At 44.1% G+C, this 19,307-nt stretch overlaps 1 protein-coding gene across 1 annotated transcript in view; it reads right to left on the bottom strand.

Moving 5' to 3' along the window:
- CUNH16orf71 (chromosome unknown C16orf71 homolog) overlaps nt 1-19,307 on the bottom strand; it is an 82,123-nt gene that overhangs the window by 34,326 nt on the left and 28,490 nt on the right. The window contains exons 6-10 of the mRNA XM_025194426.1: nt 17,371-17,482; nt 11,833-11,979; nt 10,759-10,854; nt 4,704-5,057; nt 2,684-2,843 (exon numbers count right to left, since the gene is read on the bottom strand). Of these exons, the coding sequence (XP_025050211.1) occupies nt 2,684-2,843; nt 4,704-5,057; nt 10,759-10,854; nt 11,833-11,979; nt 17,371-17,482 (869 nt within the window). The remainder of the gene's footprint in view (nt 1-2,683; nt 2,844-4,703; nt 5,058-10,758; nt 10,855-11,832; nt 11,980-17,370; nt 17,483-19,307) is intronic.

Here is a 19,307-nt window from a genome sequence, read left to right as displayed (position 1 = left end):
GCTGGGAAATCAGAGATACATAATCAACCTTCCTCCAGATGAAAGCAGCCTAGAACCTGGGTTTCTGCATCCCTAGGCAAGTACCTCAACCACCCAGCTATTGGGACAAAACACGCAAGGCTTCCCTTGATCCTCTTCCTCCCTACCCAGATCATGGTTTTTTGGTTATCTACTTTTTTGACACTTAGAGGCAAAGTACATGTCAACAACTGGTGCACGCACATGCATGGCTAATGCATAGCCTAATATGCGTGCTTAGCCTATGAGCGCGTTTATACACATGCACATGCTGCAGTGGCAGGCACTTTGAAAAACACCCAGTGCTGCAGCACATGCTATTGTATATGTGGCAAAATGCACATCAGTGCTGAGAAAATGGTGGCAGCACGCTTTTGAACTAAAACACAGAGGTGCTTTAGTTCAAAAGAACACCACCACCATTTTCTGTGTGTTGACGTGCATTTCACTAACTGCACATGACACAGCACAATGCACATCAACTTGCAATTAACTGAGTCTGCTCTGACACACCAGATCTCTCTCCAGTGTGTCCCTGCACAAAAATGTATGTGTATAAATGCCTGCGTGCCCATTTACATGTCCACATCGCAAGGCTAATAGCATCACTATCTGCATGTCAATGGCATTTTCGGCAGTTACATGGGTAAAAAGCTGCCATTTAGACACACAAAGGGAAATAGAATTCCACCATAAGTGCTTAAATCCTATTGATTTCAATGGGAGTAAGACATCTAGATAAATCTGAAAATGCCGGTAGGCATTATCTGCATCTTTAGTGCTTCAATGTCTCTAAAAAGCTGGCCCTTGTTCCCTTAAATCAGTTAAGTGATTTTGATAATTTTATCCCCAAACCTAATTCTTTTTTACATTAGTGCCATCCCACTGACAGTAGAAACTGAAAACAGCATTTGATTGAACTAGGTTAAGCTCAAGAGACAGTCACAATGTAAGGTCTACATTTCACTGCTTTCAGGAACTTAAAAGAGACCTTAATGTAATTGTTTCATATTCTTTAAAAAAATGTATATTACTTTCTAAGCACCTCTACTCACCATTGCAGGGCATCCCAATTTATGCAGTGTAATTATTATTCAATTGAATTATTGATGTATAATAGAGTCGTCAGAGTTCTGTGTTCCAAATCTGAACATCTATCACTACCAAAACAAAGGATGTAGATAACAAATTTGAAAGTGTGCTACATTGTCAGAAGCTCTGGTTTGTTCTCTGAATATATAGGTATTAGAGATTTTAATTTCTAAATCTCTGAAAGACACAGCTGCCAAATTATAGCTTTTTTAGTTTCAGATGTCAAAGTAATCTAGTTTTTCTGCTGCTTTCTGTGCAGCAAATAAGAAAGAAAGAAAAAAGAAAAACCTGTTCTAATTTGAAGCCCAGCAACGCTGCTGACTGGCAGAGTGAATTTTAAGTAACCCTTAAAAGGATCATGTTATTTCATGGATGATGCTGTACACATTTTCTTTCTCCTATTAAATGTAATAATAGATTTTTTTATTAATAAGAATTAGAAAGAAGCAGAATTGCCTGGAGACTGGGTCCAGTTTGGGCTGTTCTAACATTGGTGCTACCTAGAGTGCATCACGAATGTAGGGCTGGGCTATATCACAGTCAGTGCTGCAACTGCCCAGCTTCCAAATCTCAGCCTGGTCTGGTCCTTGGTGCTCTCAGCCCTTGGCTCATCTTGCTCTGTTTTGGCCCTTGGCCCTCTCAGTTTGAGCCTGTCCCTCTCTTACCCATTGGGGCACAGTCCCTGGGCCTCTTGGCTTAAGACCGTCCCCATCTCATCCTTGGGGCACAGGCTCTGCCCCCCTCACCTTTGGCTTGCCCCAGATAGGGCTCAGAATCTGGAGTGCCTCCCAGGCACCCCTGCATGGCCTCCTATCCTTCCCTCCAGCCACTACCTGGTCCTCTGGTTAAACTGCAACAAATAATGCAAGCCAAATGCCTTAAATAAAACACTCCAAGCTCCATCAGGTCATCATACCAGTTGCCTCCTCCAAACCCTGGGGTACCTGATCTGGCCCACACCCTTTGCCAGCCTGAGCTAGCAGAAGCTCTCCTCTGCAAGAGTCCTAGGCTACAATGCCCCTCTGCCTCTGTAGGTGTGTCCTCCCATCTTGATGAGCAGCTAATTGGGTCTAGGTTGCAGTTGCACCCTTGCTGCCTTCCCTTCCTCAGCTAACCCCTGTTCAGCTGCCTGGAGCCCTTTCTGCCACAGTCTCCCTCTTACAATAACAGGAGCCCCTGGGTCCCTGTTATAGTATCCTAGTTAGCTTAAAGCTAGTTAGCCTGAGGACTAGTTGACTACCTAGCTAGTAAGTAGTACCAAACTCAGTGCAAGGTGTAAAACCTGCTTGAGAAGCTGAATTAATAGTTGGGCATTAATCCTAAATTCCATACTGCTGTAGCTAGACTAGAAGCAATGCCGAAATGCAGGGCTTGGCATAGGTGTAGATAACCTCCTGAAGTCACTTCTACCCCTACTTTTCTACAATTCTATGACACAACCTTAAAGCAGTATAATGAGGACTGTTGGCTTCTAGGACCATGGCTAGATTCACCCCTGAATTTTCCAAAGGAAGTCAGCAGGGTAAGAAAGGAAGATGCTCTGAAAAAGATGTTCCTGTGCTGAGCTACTAACCATGTGAAACAAAAGAGGTGTTTTCTCTGCCATGGGCTGCTTTCCAGTAACTGAGTGCTGAGGCTGCAATCTCTCCAACTGCTCCTGTAGTTTCTGCCTCCTATGTTTCTCTTTCATCTGCTTTTCTTTTTGGGACAGCTCTCTCTGGCTTTCTTCTGCCCTGCAAAATATAGGTAAATACAGATACTTCTAGCTTTGTTCTGTTTATTTGCTTGTAATGCATCCATCTTCCATATGCACCAGGCTCCTTCTGAGAGGTTCCCTGTTAGTTCCCAAAATGAACCATGTAGAAGAAGAACAATGTCAACTGGTCTAAATAGCTTTAGTGGTGTCTGAAGAGGACCCACATGAAAATAAGCTGAGCAAATGATGTCAACGCAATGTGAGCGTGAGGGAACAGCAGCAGGCTCAGACCCCAACCAACTACAGTACCAGCAATCTGCCTGGAGGTTGAAACATGCTGGTAAAATGGTGGCTATTAGCAAATCCTTGTTCCTGATGTTTTCCCCTTTTTGTCCACATCAAAATTTCCTGAGGGATCCTAAAACCCCTTTTTTTCCTCTCTCCCACTTTCTTTTGCATCACAGTGTTGGACTTCCTTTGAGCCAAGATTTTTCATTGTGCTTTATCCTGCTGTACTCTGTGGTGGGGCTCTCTCAAGCTCTGAAAGCTATCACAGCAATTACAATATCCACTACAAAAACTGAAGTTCACAAAGATCACTTCAATCTCTCCCTACTGGCCATGATGGTTGTCATCATCATCAAATAAATCAAACTTCCTCTGCATGCAACCTTTGGCCTTTTAAGCTTGGAGCCTGTTCGGTTGAAAGTCACCTTGTTGGTAACAGTGGCAGTTTAACACTGAAAATGAGGCACAAGCAGGCCCTAGACCAGTGGTGCTTGACCCTGTTAGCCTATGAACTGGATGAGCATTGTCAGGTCTGTCTGTGGGCCAGATCTGGTCCATGAGCCTGAGCTGGCGCACACTGCTGGCCCTGCTGGGGCCTGATCCAGCCATGGAGCACAGGACAGTTGGGGCTCAATGCAGTTGTGTGGGAAAGTCCCATGGGAGTAAGATCCAGCCACACAGGAATGGCCTGCCCAGGGCCCAATCCAGCCTAGCACACAGCTGCATCAGGCCTTGGCTGAGCTATTCCTGAGTGGTTGAACTGGGTCCTAGCCCCCACAGCTGCATCAGGCCCTGACTCAAAGGAGTTGCACATAAGCAGGGTGCTGCACTCACTCTCAGAGAGCAGCTGGCGCTTCTGTGCTCCATTTGTCCTTCAGTGCTGCCTCCAGCTTTTTTTCCTGTCATGGAGCTTAATGCTCCAGTGCCTCCATGATTTTAGAGAAGGCAAAATGTTTTAATAGATTTTTATGGACAGGCATTTTTAGGGTGTTTTTATACAGAGTGTCTGTAAATTCATGGACAGTTAGCAACCCCAAACTTAATGGGGCCCTTGTGTGAAGGTTTGCCCCCACAGCATATAGCAGTCCCATCTCAAAGTGGGAATCATGCAGAATGTACTAGTCATTGAATTTCGAGGTCTAGAGCAAGGAACCTATTTTTTTGTTTTGTTTTTATTGATGACTTTTCTTTCTGTTTTTCTGGGCTGCCAAACCATTTCATTTACCTCAAGTCCTTCTGGGCATGCAAAGATAAAAATAATAATAATAATAATAATACCAACCTCTTTTATTACACTTTGAGCAAAAGAAACCCAAAAAAACCCTCACAGCATTCTGTAAAGGTTAATATCATTATCCTCACTTTACAGGGAAGTAACTTGCCCAAAGACACACAGCAGGTTCTGAGACCAGAGCCCTATCCACTGGGTTAGACTGTGTCTTGAACTAATTAAGTAATGGCCAGACTAGACTTCCTCTCTCAATAACTGAGCCAGAGGCATCCTTGGGTCCCGGGGAAAAAATGGGAGGATAAGTAATGTTCTTTATGTCTGGCTGCTTAACTAAACAGCAATTAAAATCACCACTATTTTTTTTCCATTGTATGATACCTTGTTACTTTATTGAGAGGGGGCTCTGGAGCATTTTCTGAATGTGAAGCTTCCTCTGTCTCTTGCTGAATTTCTCTTGAATGGTCAGCCCCATGGTTCACATGGCCTGGAAAAAGATTTCCTTTCTCTGGTTCAGATCTCACTGGCACCCTGGAAATCACCTTGTCTGCTTCCCATCTCACTTTTAGACATTGCTTTCTCTTGATTTTCAGAGTGTTTTTTCCTTCTAGACTCTCAAACTTCTGCCTAACTCCATCTCTTTTGACTTGCTTTGAAGCCTTAGCAGGAGGCTGAGGTGCTTCTTTACGGTAATGACGAAGCTTTTGTAATAGCAGACTTTTCCCAGTGCAATCCCTGCAACAAAATTATAAAACTTTAAGCAAGACAACATTACAAACAAGAATTCCATGCCCTCAGGAACCTGACTTACTGCTGAGTAAATTTTCTACTGAGTAAAAAATAGAGTAAGTTACTCTGTAGTAATTCTGCTGTGTCTACACCTTAAGTCTCACTAAAAGTCAACAGGACTTCAGAGTTTGTCATCCTCAAAAATACAACATAGGCTCCTAAATCATATAATCACTGCAAAATATTATCCTAGTTCTACTTATGACCCTATGTACTGGTTTCATGGGATAGGTATTTGACTGGAATTGCATTCACTCTTCCTGGAACTCAGGGGAAACACAGTTTCTATCTCAGGAGCACTGAATAAATGAAGTGCTGATATAGAAATCACAGCATCTACCATTCCTGGAAGGACCCCTTTTCCAATCCAGCACCCAAGTTCTAGGTCAGTAAACCAAGCAGGGAGAAGAAAAAAAAAATCACCTCAATAACTCCTGTAGGAGGAATCTGGGGGAAGCAGGGGTAAGGAAAAGTCAGGTTGATAAGACTATTAAATGTTCAACATCATACTCCTCAGATTGCTCTGATTCATGATGCCACAATATAATGTCATAGTCCTGTATGATCAGGTCACAAAATCATTGGACGCAGGTGTCGTGGTGGATGTAGTCTTTCTGGACAGGAAGGCCTTTGACACTGTCTCCCATCCCATTCTCATTAAAAAGCTAGACGACTGTGGCATTGATGCCTACGCAGACAGATGGTTTGCAAATTGGCTGAGGGACTGCACCCAGAGAGTGGTGGTGGACAGGTCATATTCGACCTGGAGGGATGTGGGCAGTGGGGTCCCCCAGGGCTCAGTCCTTGGGCCTGCACTGTTTAATCTCTCTATTAGTGACTTGGACGAGGGGGTGAAAAGCACCTTGTTCAAATTCGCTAACGACACCAAGATCTGGGGTGAGGTGGGCATGGTAGAAGGGGGGCACAGGATACAGATGGACCTGGACAGGTTACAAGGTGGGCAAATGAGAATAGGATGGGATTCAATACTGGCAAGTGCAGGGTGCTGCACTTGGGCAGTAAGAACCAGCAGCATACCTATAGGCAGGGGAACTCCCTTCTTGAAAGCACAGTGGCAGAAAGAGATCTTGGGAGTCATTATCGATTCCAAAATGAACATGGGCTGCCAATGTGAGGATGCGGTCAGGAAGGCCAACTGCACCTTGTTATGCATCCACAGATGCATCACAAGCAGGGCCAAGGAGGTGATCCTCCCCCTCTATGTGACAATGGTCAGGCCACAGTTGGAGTACTGCATCGAATTTTGGGCACCGCACTTTAGGAGAGATGTGGCCGGCATCGAGAGGGTCCAGAGGAGGGCTACTCACATGATCCGGGGACAGCAGGGCAGACCCTATGAGGAGAGGCTACGGGACCTGAACCTGTTCAGCCTTCACAAGAGAAGGCTGAGAGGGGACCTGGTGGCCATCTACAAACTTACCGGGGGGACCAGTGGGGAATGGGAGAGACCCTGTTCACCCGAGCACCTCCCGGAGTAACAAGGAATAATGGCCATAAGTTGTTTCAGAGTAGGTTCAGGCTGGACATTAGAAGACACTACTTCACAGTCAGGGCGGCTAGGATCTGGAATCAACTTCCAAGAGAAGTCGTGCTGGCTCCTACCTTGGGGGTCTTTAAGAGGAGGCTTGACCTAGCTGGGGTCATATGAGCCCAGTATTCTCTCCTGCCCAGGGCAGGGGGTCAGACGTGATGATCTACTTAGGTCCCTTCCGACCCTACATCTATGAATCTATGCAACATGGTATCAGGACATAATTCTTCCATTGTGCAGTTCCGTCTAATGGATAAATTACCTCCAATGTTGTTAGGTAAAGGCAGTGTCACTAATCTGTAGGCTGATTTCAGTGTTAGAAAGGGTACATCATATATTTCACCAACATATTCTACACATGGCATCTGAGAATTGCATGGGCTCAAGGACTTTGCACTGTTTGCAGCTGATAGTAATGTACTGGTCATGGATACTGTATCCTGTTGTAATGCTATACTTATTCAGACTAACCTTGTACTTTTCAGAGCACAGAGTATTCTATAGCAATGCTTTCTACTTCTATTTTAAGAGTCTTCTCTCTATATTTAAGAATCACCATATCAACACCTAACCTACTGTAGTAAAGAAAAGGCTCTCCTTGGCACTCGGTTATAGTAAGGACTAAGTCATTAAGGGGAATCACTAAACAGCATGGGTTTGCTAGCACCTTCCCCAGCACATACAGGGGCAATGAATGTTAACAGTATCATGTTCTTAGCCCCCATAAGGCCAGATCCTCAGCTTCTAAATCTGTTGTCAGACAAGCTGTTAATGTAAACAGAGAACGATGGTTGGTACTTTCTTGGCCTTGTCTTGTCTGTGCTTCAATAGCAGTGGCTGCAGCAGAACACTCCAACATGCTCAATGCCCAGATATAATATATCGTGGGCAATCAGTGATTGTAGTGACCTTCTGAGTTTCATCATAACAAGAATCATATGCAAGAACAAAGATGGCACATTAGCAATGAGGATTCTGTTGACACATCCTAGCCTCCCTGGAGTGATTCCAACTGGATACTTGCCTCTCTCCATTTGAAATAGATGGGCTACGTAAACTACTTCTGTATTTTTGTTGTCTCCTCACTATGGAAGAAACAGCAGAGCTAGGTGAATCCTTTGGAATCTAATCTGACCCTGCTCTGCATGCATGGGGGTTTCAATAGACATTTAGTAAATAAATTAAAGGAATTTTCTGGCCTCCCCACAAGGAGGAGCAGGGGATGATCAAGGCGAGAGCTGGTATAGAAGGAGTAACATTCTACAGGGCTGGAAATCTCCCTGAGATGAGACACAATGATTTCTGTACTCAGATCAGCAGAATGACACCAGCACAGAGCCCTGGTAAATATGAAAAAATATGCATCCAATCCATGGATTTCTGACTGCCCAGAGTATAAGGCTGCCTACTGCGGGAATGGGACAGGATAGTGATAATCATCTGGCATTTTATTAGTGTATTTTAAAAACATTAAAACTAATGACAGTTCAGTTCACTGGGTCCTACTTTCCCTTAAGCTTCTGGAATGACACAAGCATAAATTAGAGCCCCCAGTGTATCCAATTGCCTCTGCTCTTTTCTGGCTTCTGAAATGGAGTTCCCAGCTCCTAACTCATTCTGAGTTGTTGGGCTCTACTCCTCAGCAAATAATTTATTCTTTCAAAACTCTTTAAAAAAATAAGAGTAATTGACTGCAACAAAATGGAATATAATGTTATGCTTGTCCCAATGCAGATGTATGTGCATCATTAGGATCTAGGCAAGGATTTCTAAAGATAATACTCAGCACACAGGGGGAGGAATATAAACCCAGATTCAGCAAGCCTACACATAATTATTCATAGATTCATATTCATTAAGTATGAGAGCAGTGATTACTCCCGTGCTAAAGTTATCCAAGTGCTCATCTAACGGAGTTACTGCTGGTTCCTGCTGCCAGGTTAATTCCTGCTTTTTAAACCACTGACTCTGAAGTAAGATGCATGAATAGAGCTGGGAAGTTGGGGCCACAACCAAAGGCTCCTCCTTTACAGTGGAGTTTCCTAAACACTAGGTTATGGAGAGAGATTCTCTTATGTGTTCTCTTTCTGTCCCTATGACTTGTAGAATCTACAACTTCTCCTTCTCGGGAAAGTGGACAAACAGCCTAGGTGAAGACACTTTCCACCCTTTCTGCTGAAGCTGGCTTACTGGGCAGCCAAGAGTACAAAAGTCATAGGGACAGAAAGAGAACACATAAGAGAATCTCTTGGGTTGAACAGACACTAAAACCCAAGTCTCCTGTGACTTGAGTAAATATTCTAACCACCAGGTCAGCAGAAAAAAGGTTGGTATTACAAGCATGTGTCATGATTTGCCTAACTTCAGGAACCCGGTATGCCACTATTATCGAAGTGCGACTAGGGGTGACGGGAAACACTAAGATGGGTGACAGTTCAGACATCCCCCTGTGCTTTAACATTGGCTTTCTCTAAGCATCTTCAAGCTTTCTGAATAAACCTCTGGAGAAATGTGTTGCACCAGGATGTGCGTGGCCTGGTCTGGGGCCACTCAGGGATTGAGATGGCAACCAGAGTCAGTATGAGCGAGCAGAATCTGACAACAAACTGCATCAGGAACCCTGGAGGTCAATCATAGAATGGGGTCTAGAAGCAAGCCGAGTCAAGAAGCCAGGAGATCAAGCAGAGAACAGAGTCAAGGAGCAAGTCAAAAGGACTTGTAAAGCAGTCTTGAGTTAGGTTGGGACTTGTTGCCCAGACACTTCCTGTTCCTGCACAGGGGTATAATATAGGGGAAGTGGAGTCAGCTGAACATAGCTGGCCACACCAGTGACAGGGAGTAGGTGGAGGTTTAGGCTAAAATGGAGGCTTTAAGCCAGCCTGGATCAATCCAAACAGTTAGCTGTAGGGTGGTAGGCTGGGATGAGCAGTTGTGTTGGCAAAGCTCAGACCCCAAGTTAGAGGCTGTGGCCTGAAAGTGTTGTACCACTCACCATCCTCTATACAAAGCACCTAAGGGTGCCTGTACACAAGCTGGGAGGCTACTCTGATGTGCTGTAATTACAGTGTGGGGTAGTCTTGATTAATTGAGTCTGATGGAGCATGGTAGTTACTGTGCTCCAGCCAACCTCTGCATGTCATGCATCAGCCTCCCCATACTTCAAAATGGTGGCAGAGGTGCTTTAGTTAAAGCTTGTTCAATGAGCTTTAGATAAAGCACCCCTGCTGCCATTCTGAAGTACAGGGATGCTGATACATGAGATGCTCCAGGTGCTTCAATTAGAGTGGCTCTCAGAGCCTAATTAAAAATACTCCCCCACCCCACCCCCAGAGCACATGTAAAAATGCCCTAAGAACATAAAACTGCATTGCTCTTTGGCATCTCTGAAGGGTTTCTGTTACACCTATTTGGAGAGATATATTTTGTTATGCTTCTTTGTTTCTTTAATATTTTATTGTGGCTTTACAGTTCAAAAATTCCCCGACTACGCATTGTAACTAAATAGTGAAAAAGTTTTGTGAGTTTCTCTTCCTATACAATGCAATGAATAATCTCTTTAGATTACTGGCCATTTCTAGTGCCTTGTTAATCATGTTTTTCCCTAATAAAAGGCTTAAATGAGGGAATATCCCTTATTTTAAAATGTTTGATTCTGACTTTTTTTTTTTTTTTTTTTTATATAAAAGGATCCCGTCATGTCACTCAGTGTCTCCAGAAACAAATATCATTTTCCTGCTACTCATGTCTACTACACATGCATCTTGAGATGTCTGCTTCTTTACCTGACAAAAACAAGCTCTTATTCTGATGTCCCTAAGGATTTCATGGACTTGTGAAACAGCAAGGGGAACTGTATCCTGACTCAAGGATCAACAGTTATGCTGTAACTGCAGAATCTTCATTGTGGCTTCAGCAGAAAGAACACAGACTGATTTGCTGGAGCAACACCAAAACGTTTTGTTTTAGTGATTATAATTGCGCAATTTTGCTTTGGGGATCACTGCCATAAGCTATTTTAACGAGTGAGATATTAGTCAGAACATATTTGGAACATTTCAGTTTCACAAAAAAGGTGATGTTTCAAGTAATTGGTACCGTAATCCCAGGGAAGAATCTGGTATTATTTCCTTAGCGATGTGATGCTTCTCAGCCATCATATCTTCCTCCTCATCTGTGGAGCTTTCACTTGAGCTTGAAACAAATGGAATAAATGATTATTGGACACCTCTTCTCATTGTTACAATAGCAACAAGCCAATCTGTGGCATTTATTCATCCCTTCTGGCATATAAATTTAAACCAAGGAGAAGGTAGAGAAAAGATTTTGGGGGTCAGATCTTTACCTGGTATCAACTAACACAATTCCACTGGAGTTATGCTGGTTTACACAAGCTAAGAATCTGGTGCACAGTGCAAACCCCCCCAAATTAAGGATTAATGCTTCTTAGGTCATCTTAAATTAAATTAGGCATTCAAGTTTAAGGTCAGCTCCTCAGGTCATCTTCACAACAGTATGTACCCAAGTAACTAAAATGTTATGTATGAAATGCTATAATAATAATAATAAATGTTAACATTCTTTCATGGCCCAGGATAAATTATTTTGTAACTATCTCTACCTGAACAGTTTAATTTAAGCTAAATTTGAGCTTACTGAAGATTTATTATCCCCACAAGTTAAATTAAGACTTCTTTATTAAAATACAGCTAAACTCATGTTGTAAGACAACAGCATTTAAAAGTACCTCCCTGGCCTTTATTATCTACCCAGTTTTCTTCAGACTACCATTTTCAGCAAGGCTACATCTCAGGAAGAAAGCAAATACATCCCCCACAGAGTGAGGAGATCCATTGCCAGAACTCCCTGTTGTCTTTGGGAAGAGTCTAGGCTCCCAGAACTTGCTGTCCAAACATCATTTAGACTCATAGGAAATTCAGAAACCATAACTAGAAATCACTTAGCTGTCCACCTGGATTTCTGGCCAGGTACTTTCCCTTTAAAAGAGTCTCTCTCTCTCTCTCCACTAGAGGGCCACCCTTTCTGTATGAAGGGCATGGACATTCAGTGAGACAGGCACATTCCCCAAAGGGCAGGAGACGGACAGAATCAGATTTCTGCTCTGTTTCTCTCTCTCTCTTTTTTAAAATAACTTCAGACCCCAGTAATTACCTCATCTTTTCATTGGGTGGCGACTCAGATTTCTGTGGTTTAGCATCCCTTAAATCTATATATACTGTCTGGGGCTCTGCATGGTACTGTAGTTCCACTATCTTCATACTTTGACAGCTTGGTGGAGGTTGTATGCGGACAATTTTTCTGAGAATAGAAATCATTGTTTCAATGCCATGTGTGTTTAAACAGGCCAGAGGATATAAATAAATAAATAAATAAATAAATAAAGATCAAGAAGAATACTGTGCTCCTTGCTCCTGCACAGGTTCAGACTCAGCCTTTGCCTATTATAAAATAATATAAATGCCAGGATTAAAATTTTGCATCTTCCAAATTCAGATTACCCTTGGCATAAAAAGTTCAGATCTATGTTCACAGCACACTGCTGTCATATTACTGATGTAGATCTGGGCTAGACAGGATTGAATGCAATTGATTTACAATTTGTCTATTTCCAAATAGTTAAAAGTGCTTGAAATTAAAAAAAAAAAAAAAAAAAGTCAGAGAGATTTTCAACTTTCCCATATTGTGACCCAAACAACAACTTGGTTCAGTTAAAGTTCTAGACAGTCATATATGTCACCCTGACCAGACTAGGCAAGAAGTGATATTTATAGTCAGCCTCCAGAGAAGATATCAATACATGTCTGCTTAGAGAACTGATTATGATGTTCTGACTTTTATCCTCAGGTGGATGACAACAAGCCTCTGATCACTTAGGTTTCCTTATTGTAATGTTAGTGACTCCCCCCACCCCACTTCAAGCGCTGACATGTGCGGTATTGTTGAACACCCCAATAAAAGAAAGTTTCTACCCCAAAAAGTTTTCAAATCTCCAAGACAGACAAATTTAATTGCTGTAAAATTCCTCCTCTCTGATTTCCCTGGCAGGTACATCTCACCCTTCAGTTTGAACAAAGTTCAAGTCACTTAGATCATCTTCCTAGTCTTCTTTAGTCTAAGGGAATCTGTTTCAATGGGCCTTGAATTGGCTCTTTTCAATATGTATGAATTGGGCTACATCCAATATGAATGTAGTTTGGGCACCAATGCATAGATTAGATCATTTGGACTGGGATTTGCAAGGAGTTCTCAGGGAGTCAGATGCTTAAATCTCATTGAAATTCAATGTCAATGCCAATTGTGTAACTCTGAGCGCCACTGACTTTGCAAGCCCTTGCTGCAATGTGTTGTTTTATGGGGCCCTTGCTGCAATGTGCTGCCCCATGTGTTTTATGGGGCCCTTGCTGCAATGTGTTGTTTTAGTGGGCTCTGTTTACCTCTTCCTTTCAATCATAGGTGGAGTCCCACCAGGTTGGACCACAGGTATAAAGGGCTACACCTTGCATAGAAGGGATTGTGTTAGGAAGAAGGGTGGAGGAGTTGCTCTCTACATGAAGGCACAGTACACCTCCCTAGAAGCAGAAATTGGCAATAAACAAGGGCGACTTGAGACCCCCTGGGTCAAGACACAGGGAGAGCATGGAGTAGGGGATTTGAATGAAGGGGTTTACTACAGACCTCTGAACCAAGAGGAAAAGCTCGACCAGGAGTTCTCTAGAGAACTGGCAGAGGTTGCACACTCTCGGAGCATGGTCATCATGGGCGACTTCAACTATCCAGACATCTCATGGGACGAGCACTCAGCAAGATCTTATTGCTCACAAAGCTTCCTCACTTGCATTGAAGAGCTATGACTCAAGAAGTCTATGGGCTGACCAGGGATGAGGCAGTCCTGGACTTGGTTCTGACCAAAGGAGACAATCTAGAGCAAGCTGAGGATCGAAGGGAAACTAGGCAACAGTGACCATGAGATGATCACTTTCTCCATCCACCGTAAGATGTGGAATCAGTCAGTAGACTAGAAATCCTTGATTTTAGGAAAGCTGACTTTCACAAGCTTAGGAGATTGGTTGGCGAGGCCTTGGGGGACCATGGTCCAATGGAGAAGGGAGTACAAGAAGAATGGTCTTTCCTCAAGGAAGTGATCCTAGGAGCACAAAGGAAATACACTCCTTTTCATAAGAAAGGCAGCAAAAGGGTGGGAAGACCACTTTGGCTTAATAGGGAAGTCATGGATCTCCTGAAATTGAAAAGAGAAGCTTATAAGGGGATGGAAGTCAGAAATTACCACCAAAGAGGAGTAGACAGCAATAGCCCACACCTGTAGGAAACGGATTAGAAAAGCAAATGCAGAAACCGAATTCAAATTGGCAATTAGAATCAAGGACAACAAAAAGTCCTTCTTTAGATATGTAGGAAGTCGGAGAAACAAAACAAAACATGGGGCCCCTGGTGGACGAAATGGGACAACTGATAAATGACACTCAGGAGGAAACCAAACTCCTAAACAAATACTTTGCGTCAGTATTCCAAGGGTGTTAGCCTGCTTGACAGGATACAAGATGATCATGAGGGAGGTGATTACTCTCCCATAGTTGGCGGAGATCTTGTGTGGGAACACCTAAAGAGGCTGGATAGCTACAAGTCAGCAGGACCGGATGAACTACACCCGAGTGTGCTAAAAGAACTGGCCAACATCATCGTGCAACCTATGGCAAAGCTATCTGAGGACTCATGGTGCTCGAGAGAGGTTCCAGAAGACTGGAAAAGGGCCAGTGTGGTGCCTATCTTCAAGAAAGGAGGACCCAGGGAATTACAGGCCAATCAATTTGCCCTCAATCCTTGGGAAAATCCTGGGAAAAATTATCCAAGAATCCATTTTTGATAGGCTAACAGAAGGTAGCTACAGGAGAGCCAACATGGCTGTTGTGGGCAGGTCATGGCAGACCAACCTCATTTCCTTCTACAATCAGGTAACTCACCACCTGGATAAGGGAAATGAGGTTGATGTCATATACTTGGACTTCAAAAAAGCAGGAGGAACTGGCCCTTCTGCTACACAAAAAATCAATACCATCTCATAGGAATAACAGAGCCCTAGTGAGACTCCACCTATGACTGAACCACAGGTACAGGAGAGATCGTGTTGCTAGAAAGGGAGAGGGTGTAGCTCTTTATGTGAAGGATCAGTAAACTTCCCTAAAAATGGAGTTTGGCACCCAAGAAGGGTGACTTGAGACCCTCTGGGTTAGATTATGTGGGTGTTGCAGGGTACTAAAGTGCCTGCTCCTTTAAGAGCAGAAACTCCCTAGGGAGAGGGCCTAGGAGCCAGGCAGAAACCCCACAGGTGTAGGTTACTATGGCAGCAGGCTAACAAGGAAATTAGCCTCCACCTGCACCCGTTCAGCTGACTGGAAGAAGGCAGGGCCCTGGGCACATATAAACCCCAGGGCTGAGGCCATCAGGGGTTAGTTCTCTGGCAGCAGCCAGGGGAAGGAGCCTGCAGAAAAGAATTGCCCAGAGATGCTGTGGCCACCTGATATGCTATATATAGGGATAATGGGGCTCCAGGAGCTCACCAGGTACCCTGGCCTACAAAGCACTTAATGCTGGGGGGGTTGACTCTTTTAAAGCGACAGAGCGCATCCTGAACTAGTTGTATTATGTTATAGCCCAGGGGCTCATTTTGGTTGCTGTTTATAGACCAGTGGACCGGGCTGAGGCTATTGGGGGAGGAAGAGGCCTCGCTGGGACCCACTACAGTGAGCAGAGCCCAGCACCAGGGGGCACAGAGACAAAGGGGGTGAGCAGAGCCCAGCAATGACAGGAAGCTGAGCTAAACTAAGGCCTCAAAGAAACAATGTTTGAATGCCATCTGCGAGGCTTGGGGTGTGGTAAAGGGGTAGTTTTGGAGCCACACATATAGCCCATAAGGCTGAGGGTGTCCTGTGAGCCATTCATTTTGAGTGGGACCCAAAAGGGGTCCAAGAACCCACAGGGTTCAGCGGGGTCCATCAGGACCGTGTCCATACGTAAACTCGAGGGCAGCCTTCCAATTTATTATAATTACTAGCAAAATGTGGCAGGAGAGGAAAAGGGTGCCCGTTGGTCAAGACTGGCACGGTCACGGAGCCCTAGGGACATCATAGCCTTCCCTGGGGACCCCACACCATGACAGGGGGAAACACAGTAAAGATGATATAACAATAGGAGGTCTGTAGTAGACTCCTAAACAAGAGGAAGATCTTGAACTTGCATTTTCTAGGGAACTGGCAGAGGCTGTACGCTCTCAGTGTATGGTTGTCATGGGCAACTTCAACTACCCTGATATCTCATGGGAGGAGCACTCCGCCATGATGTTCTCATGGTAAAATTGGGAAAATGCAGCCTCGACTACTTTATGGTCTGGTGTCTGTTACTGGTTCTGAGGTAGGACCCAGAGAGTATTAACAGATGGAACTAAGTCAACATGGTGGAAGGTGACCAGTGGCGTCCCTCAGGCTTCAGTACTCAGACCAGTACTTTTCAACATGTTCATCAATTACTTGGATTAAAAGCCTACTGGCAAAGTTTGCAGATGACATCAAATTATGGGGGAGTACGGTCATGCTCAAGGACAGGCTGGGGATACAGGCTGACCTGGACAAGTTTGCAAGATGGGCAGATCATAACCTGGTGACGTTTAACATGGAGAAATGTAAAGTGCTTCATCTGGGGAGAAATAATCTGCAACACACTTACAGACGACAGTGCTACATTTGCCAGCACCACAACTGAAAGAAACGGGAGTCATGATAGACTACAGAACAAACATGAGCCACCAATGCGATACTGTAGCTGCAGTGCAAATCAAACACTGATATGCATCTACCAATGCATCTCAAGCAAGACGAGGGATGTCACCCTCCTACTCTGCTTGGCCTTGGTGAGACCGCAGCTGGAGTACTGCCTCCAGTTCTGGGTGCCACACATCAGGAAGGATGTGGAGAAGCGCAAGAGAGTCCAAAGGAGGGCCACGTGCATGATTAGTAGGTCTGGAGACCAGGTCATACGAGGAGAGATGGAAAGACATAGGACTGTACAGCCTGGAGAAGATAAGACTTAGAGGGGACTTGGTGGCAGCCTATAAGTATATTAGGGATATGCATCAGGGCCTGGGGGAGCATCTGTTCACCCAGGCACACCAGGGGAAGACAAGAAACAATGGGCACAAACTGACTGAAGGTTGCTTCAGATTGGACATAAGGAAAAAAAACTTCTTTACAATTAAAGTACCAAGGATTTGGAACAGACTCCCCCCAGAGGTGGTACAATCACCTACCCTGGAGATCTTCAAAAAGCATCTCAACACCCACCTTGCTGGGGTCATCTGACCCCAGCAGTCCTTCCTGACCTAGTGCAGGGGGCCTGAACCTGATGATCTTGTCAGGTCCCTTCCAGCCCCTAACACCTATGAATCTATATTTAAAAAAATAAATAAATAAAATCTATAAACATCACCATAAATATGTGCAATTTATCCCTTTAAGAAAAAAATAAAATAAAAGCCTACTTGGGCACATCTCTAGTATGATATTAAATACCGGACTAGGGAGAAATGCCCAAGTGAAACCACTAATTCTTAGGCATTCTTGCTCCTGATCACAACCACCCAATGTATACAAAAACTAACTCTTAGAGAAAAGGACCTACTTCTTGGCTGATGATGACCTTCTGTGCTGTAGGGCCAATGCCTTGGACTGCTTGGCACACAACTCTTCTAGCTTTGCCATGAGCCTACTTTCAGATCTAGCAATCCAAGTCTCTATGGATGAACAGAGAAATTAAAAAATCCCTTACTATGGTCTTGTTGTTGTAAGGAAGTAGTCCAACTTTCCCTTTCTTGTCTTATTACTTTGCCTGCAGCAAGTTACAGAAACAGGAATAATATGAAGGTTATCCTAACCTGGCAATCAAAGTCTGGCTTCAATTCAAAACCAGGTCAACAATTTAACATTCTTCTTTTCTTAACGAAAAATTAATGGAGCTCTAATGGTCCATCCTTTCTCTGCTGTTGACTGCCCCAGCTCTTCTTAAGCACTCTGCGGAAGCTGGGCCTCTGGAGTGCAGATGTACTATGACAGGCCAGACAGACAAACAGAACTAAACTAAAAGGCATGTCAGTCCTGTGCCTTGGATGGTAGTGGCACGTGGGGCAGTGGCTGGGTTGCAGCTGCTCCTATCAGTGTCAGGCTGGCAATGACAGTTGCTGTTGTGACCCTGCCCAGCTCACTGCCTCAGGCTGGTGTCCTGCTCCTCCCTCCCCTTAGTTATACTACTGGTAAGAGGGGAATCCAGGGAATATAAACTGGTATAGCTTCCATCTTCTTGTGGCACTTCAGAGCATCAGTTTCAATCCCCCAGAGTCCCTTAGATCAGATTAAAGAACTATGTCCAAATTTATTTCTGCTTGGTGTGTGCTTAAGAGCCATTTTGTCTGGTCACTATTACAGCACTGCTGGGTGTACCAGCATCTCCCAGAAGCTTGCCCAAAATAGAGATCCTGAGAATATCCCTGGACATATGCTAAAAAGTGTATCCCTGGACTCAGTGTTTTTTAGCAAGCAGGATATGTGGAGTGAGTGGGCAGAGCTTGTGTCCTGGCAGCAGTCTCAGGATAGCTGTAGTGGGGTAGTAACATATCCTTAAATCCATGTATGCTTCCTTGTAATCTGGACTATGGCTTGCAGTGGGAAGGGCAGAATGAGGGGAAGACTTAGATGAAGAAACAGAAGGAAGACAGGAAGAAGAAAGGGAAGATAGGAAGTGAAGAACTGACAGTATTTACTTGCAACTCCTTATCATGGTTATTTCAGAGAGGGGTGGAAAAAGAAAAGTAATTTGCATCATGCTTCAAATTGAGAAGATTTTCTATATAAATTGTTTTAAAAAGAAGCTATTGTTATAACAAAGTTAAGCACTTAAAAGTCAGACAGTGCCCAAAGTCAGACCGCCTCTGCAACCTTAGTTCAGATCCCATGTACATATTGCATTATGAAACAATATTTAATTAGATAAGCATATACTATTTTTACCACAGGATGCTAGCTTCATTCAGCAATAGCAGGAAAACTCCTGGAGCATGCTTAGTTGCTCTGTGGAGATGGCACATATGTGAAGGAGCTGGGATGGGATAATGCAGTATGCTCAGTACAGAGACTTAAAGAATTTAGCTGATGAACTCTATTGAGCAGAGGCAAAACAAGCAGTTTGTGCCCTGGGCAGCAGCAGCAGCAGCTGTTCTTGCACCCTCGCAAAATTGGTGCCCGGGGCTTGTGCCCCCCAGTCACTCAACTCTAGTTACTACCATTACTGAGCATGTGCACACTGATATTTTTCACAAGCCTCCTCAGGCACCTAAGTACTTCTTCCATTTTAGCCAAATGGAGACAACTTTTCATTGGAACATTAAAAGGTAGATCCCTTATAACCAGAATGACCCTAATGCCAATCTTCAAGTCTTAGTTCCAAAGTCTGATAACACTCAAGCAAAACAGTTGTAAGGAGTTTTGAGGGGTATAATAGGGTCTTCCCCAGGGATGGCCGCAAAGGCCCTGGAGCCCCCTCAGACCTTGTCAGCTTTGCTCTCT

This window comes from Alligator sinensis, unplaced genomic scaffold (assembly GCF_000455745.1).
Source record: "Alligator sinensis unplaced genomic scaffold, ASM45574v1 scaffold1098_1, whole genome shotgun sequence".
Classification (NCBI taxonomy): domain Eukaryota; kingdom Metazoa; phylum Chordata; order Crocodylia; family Alligatoridae; genus Alligator; species Alligator sinensis.
Note: the sequence above shows the minus strand (reverse complement) of the source record. Positions and strands in the feature narration are given on the sequence as shown.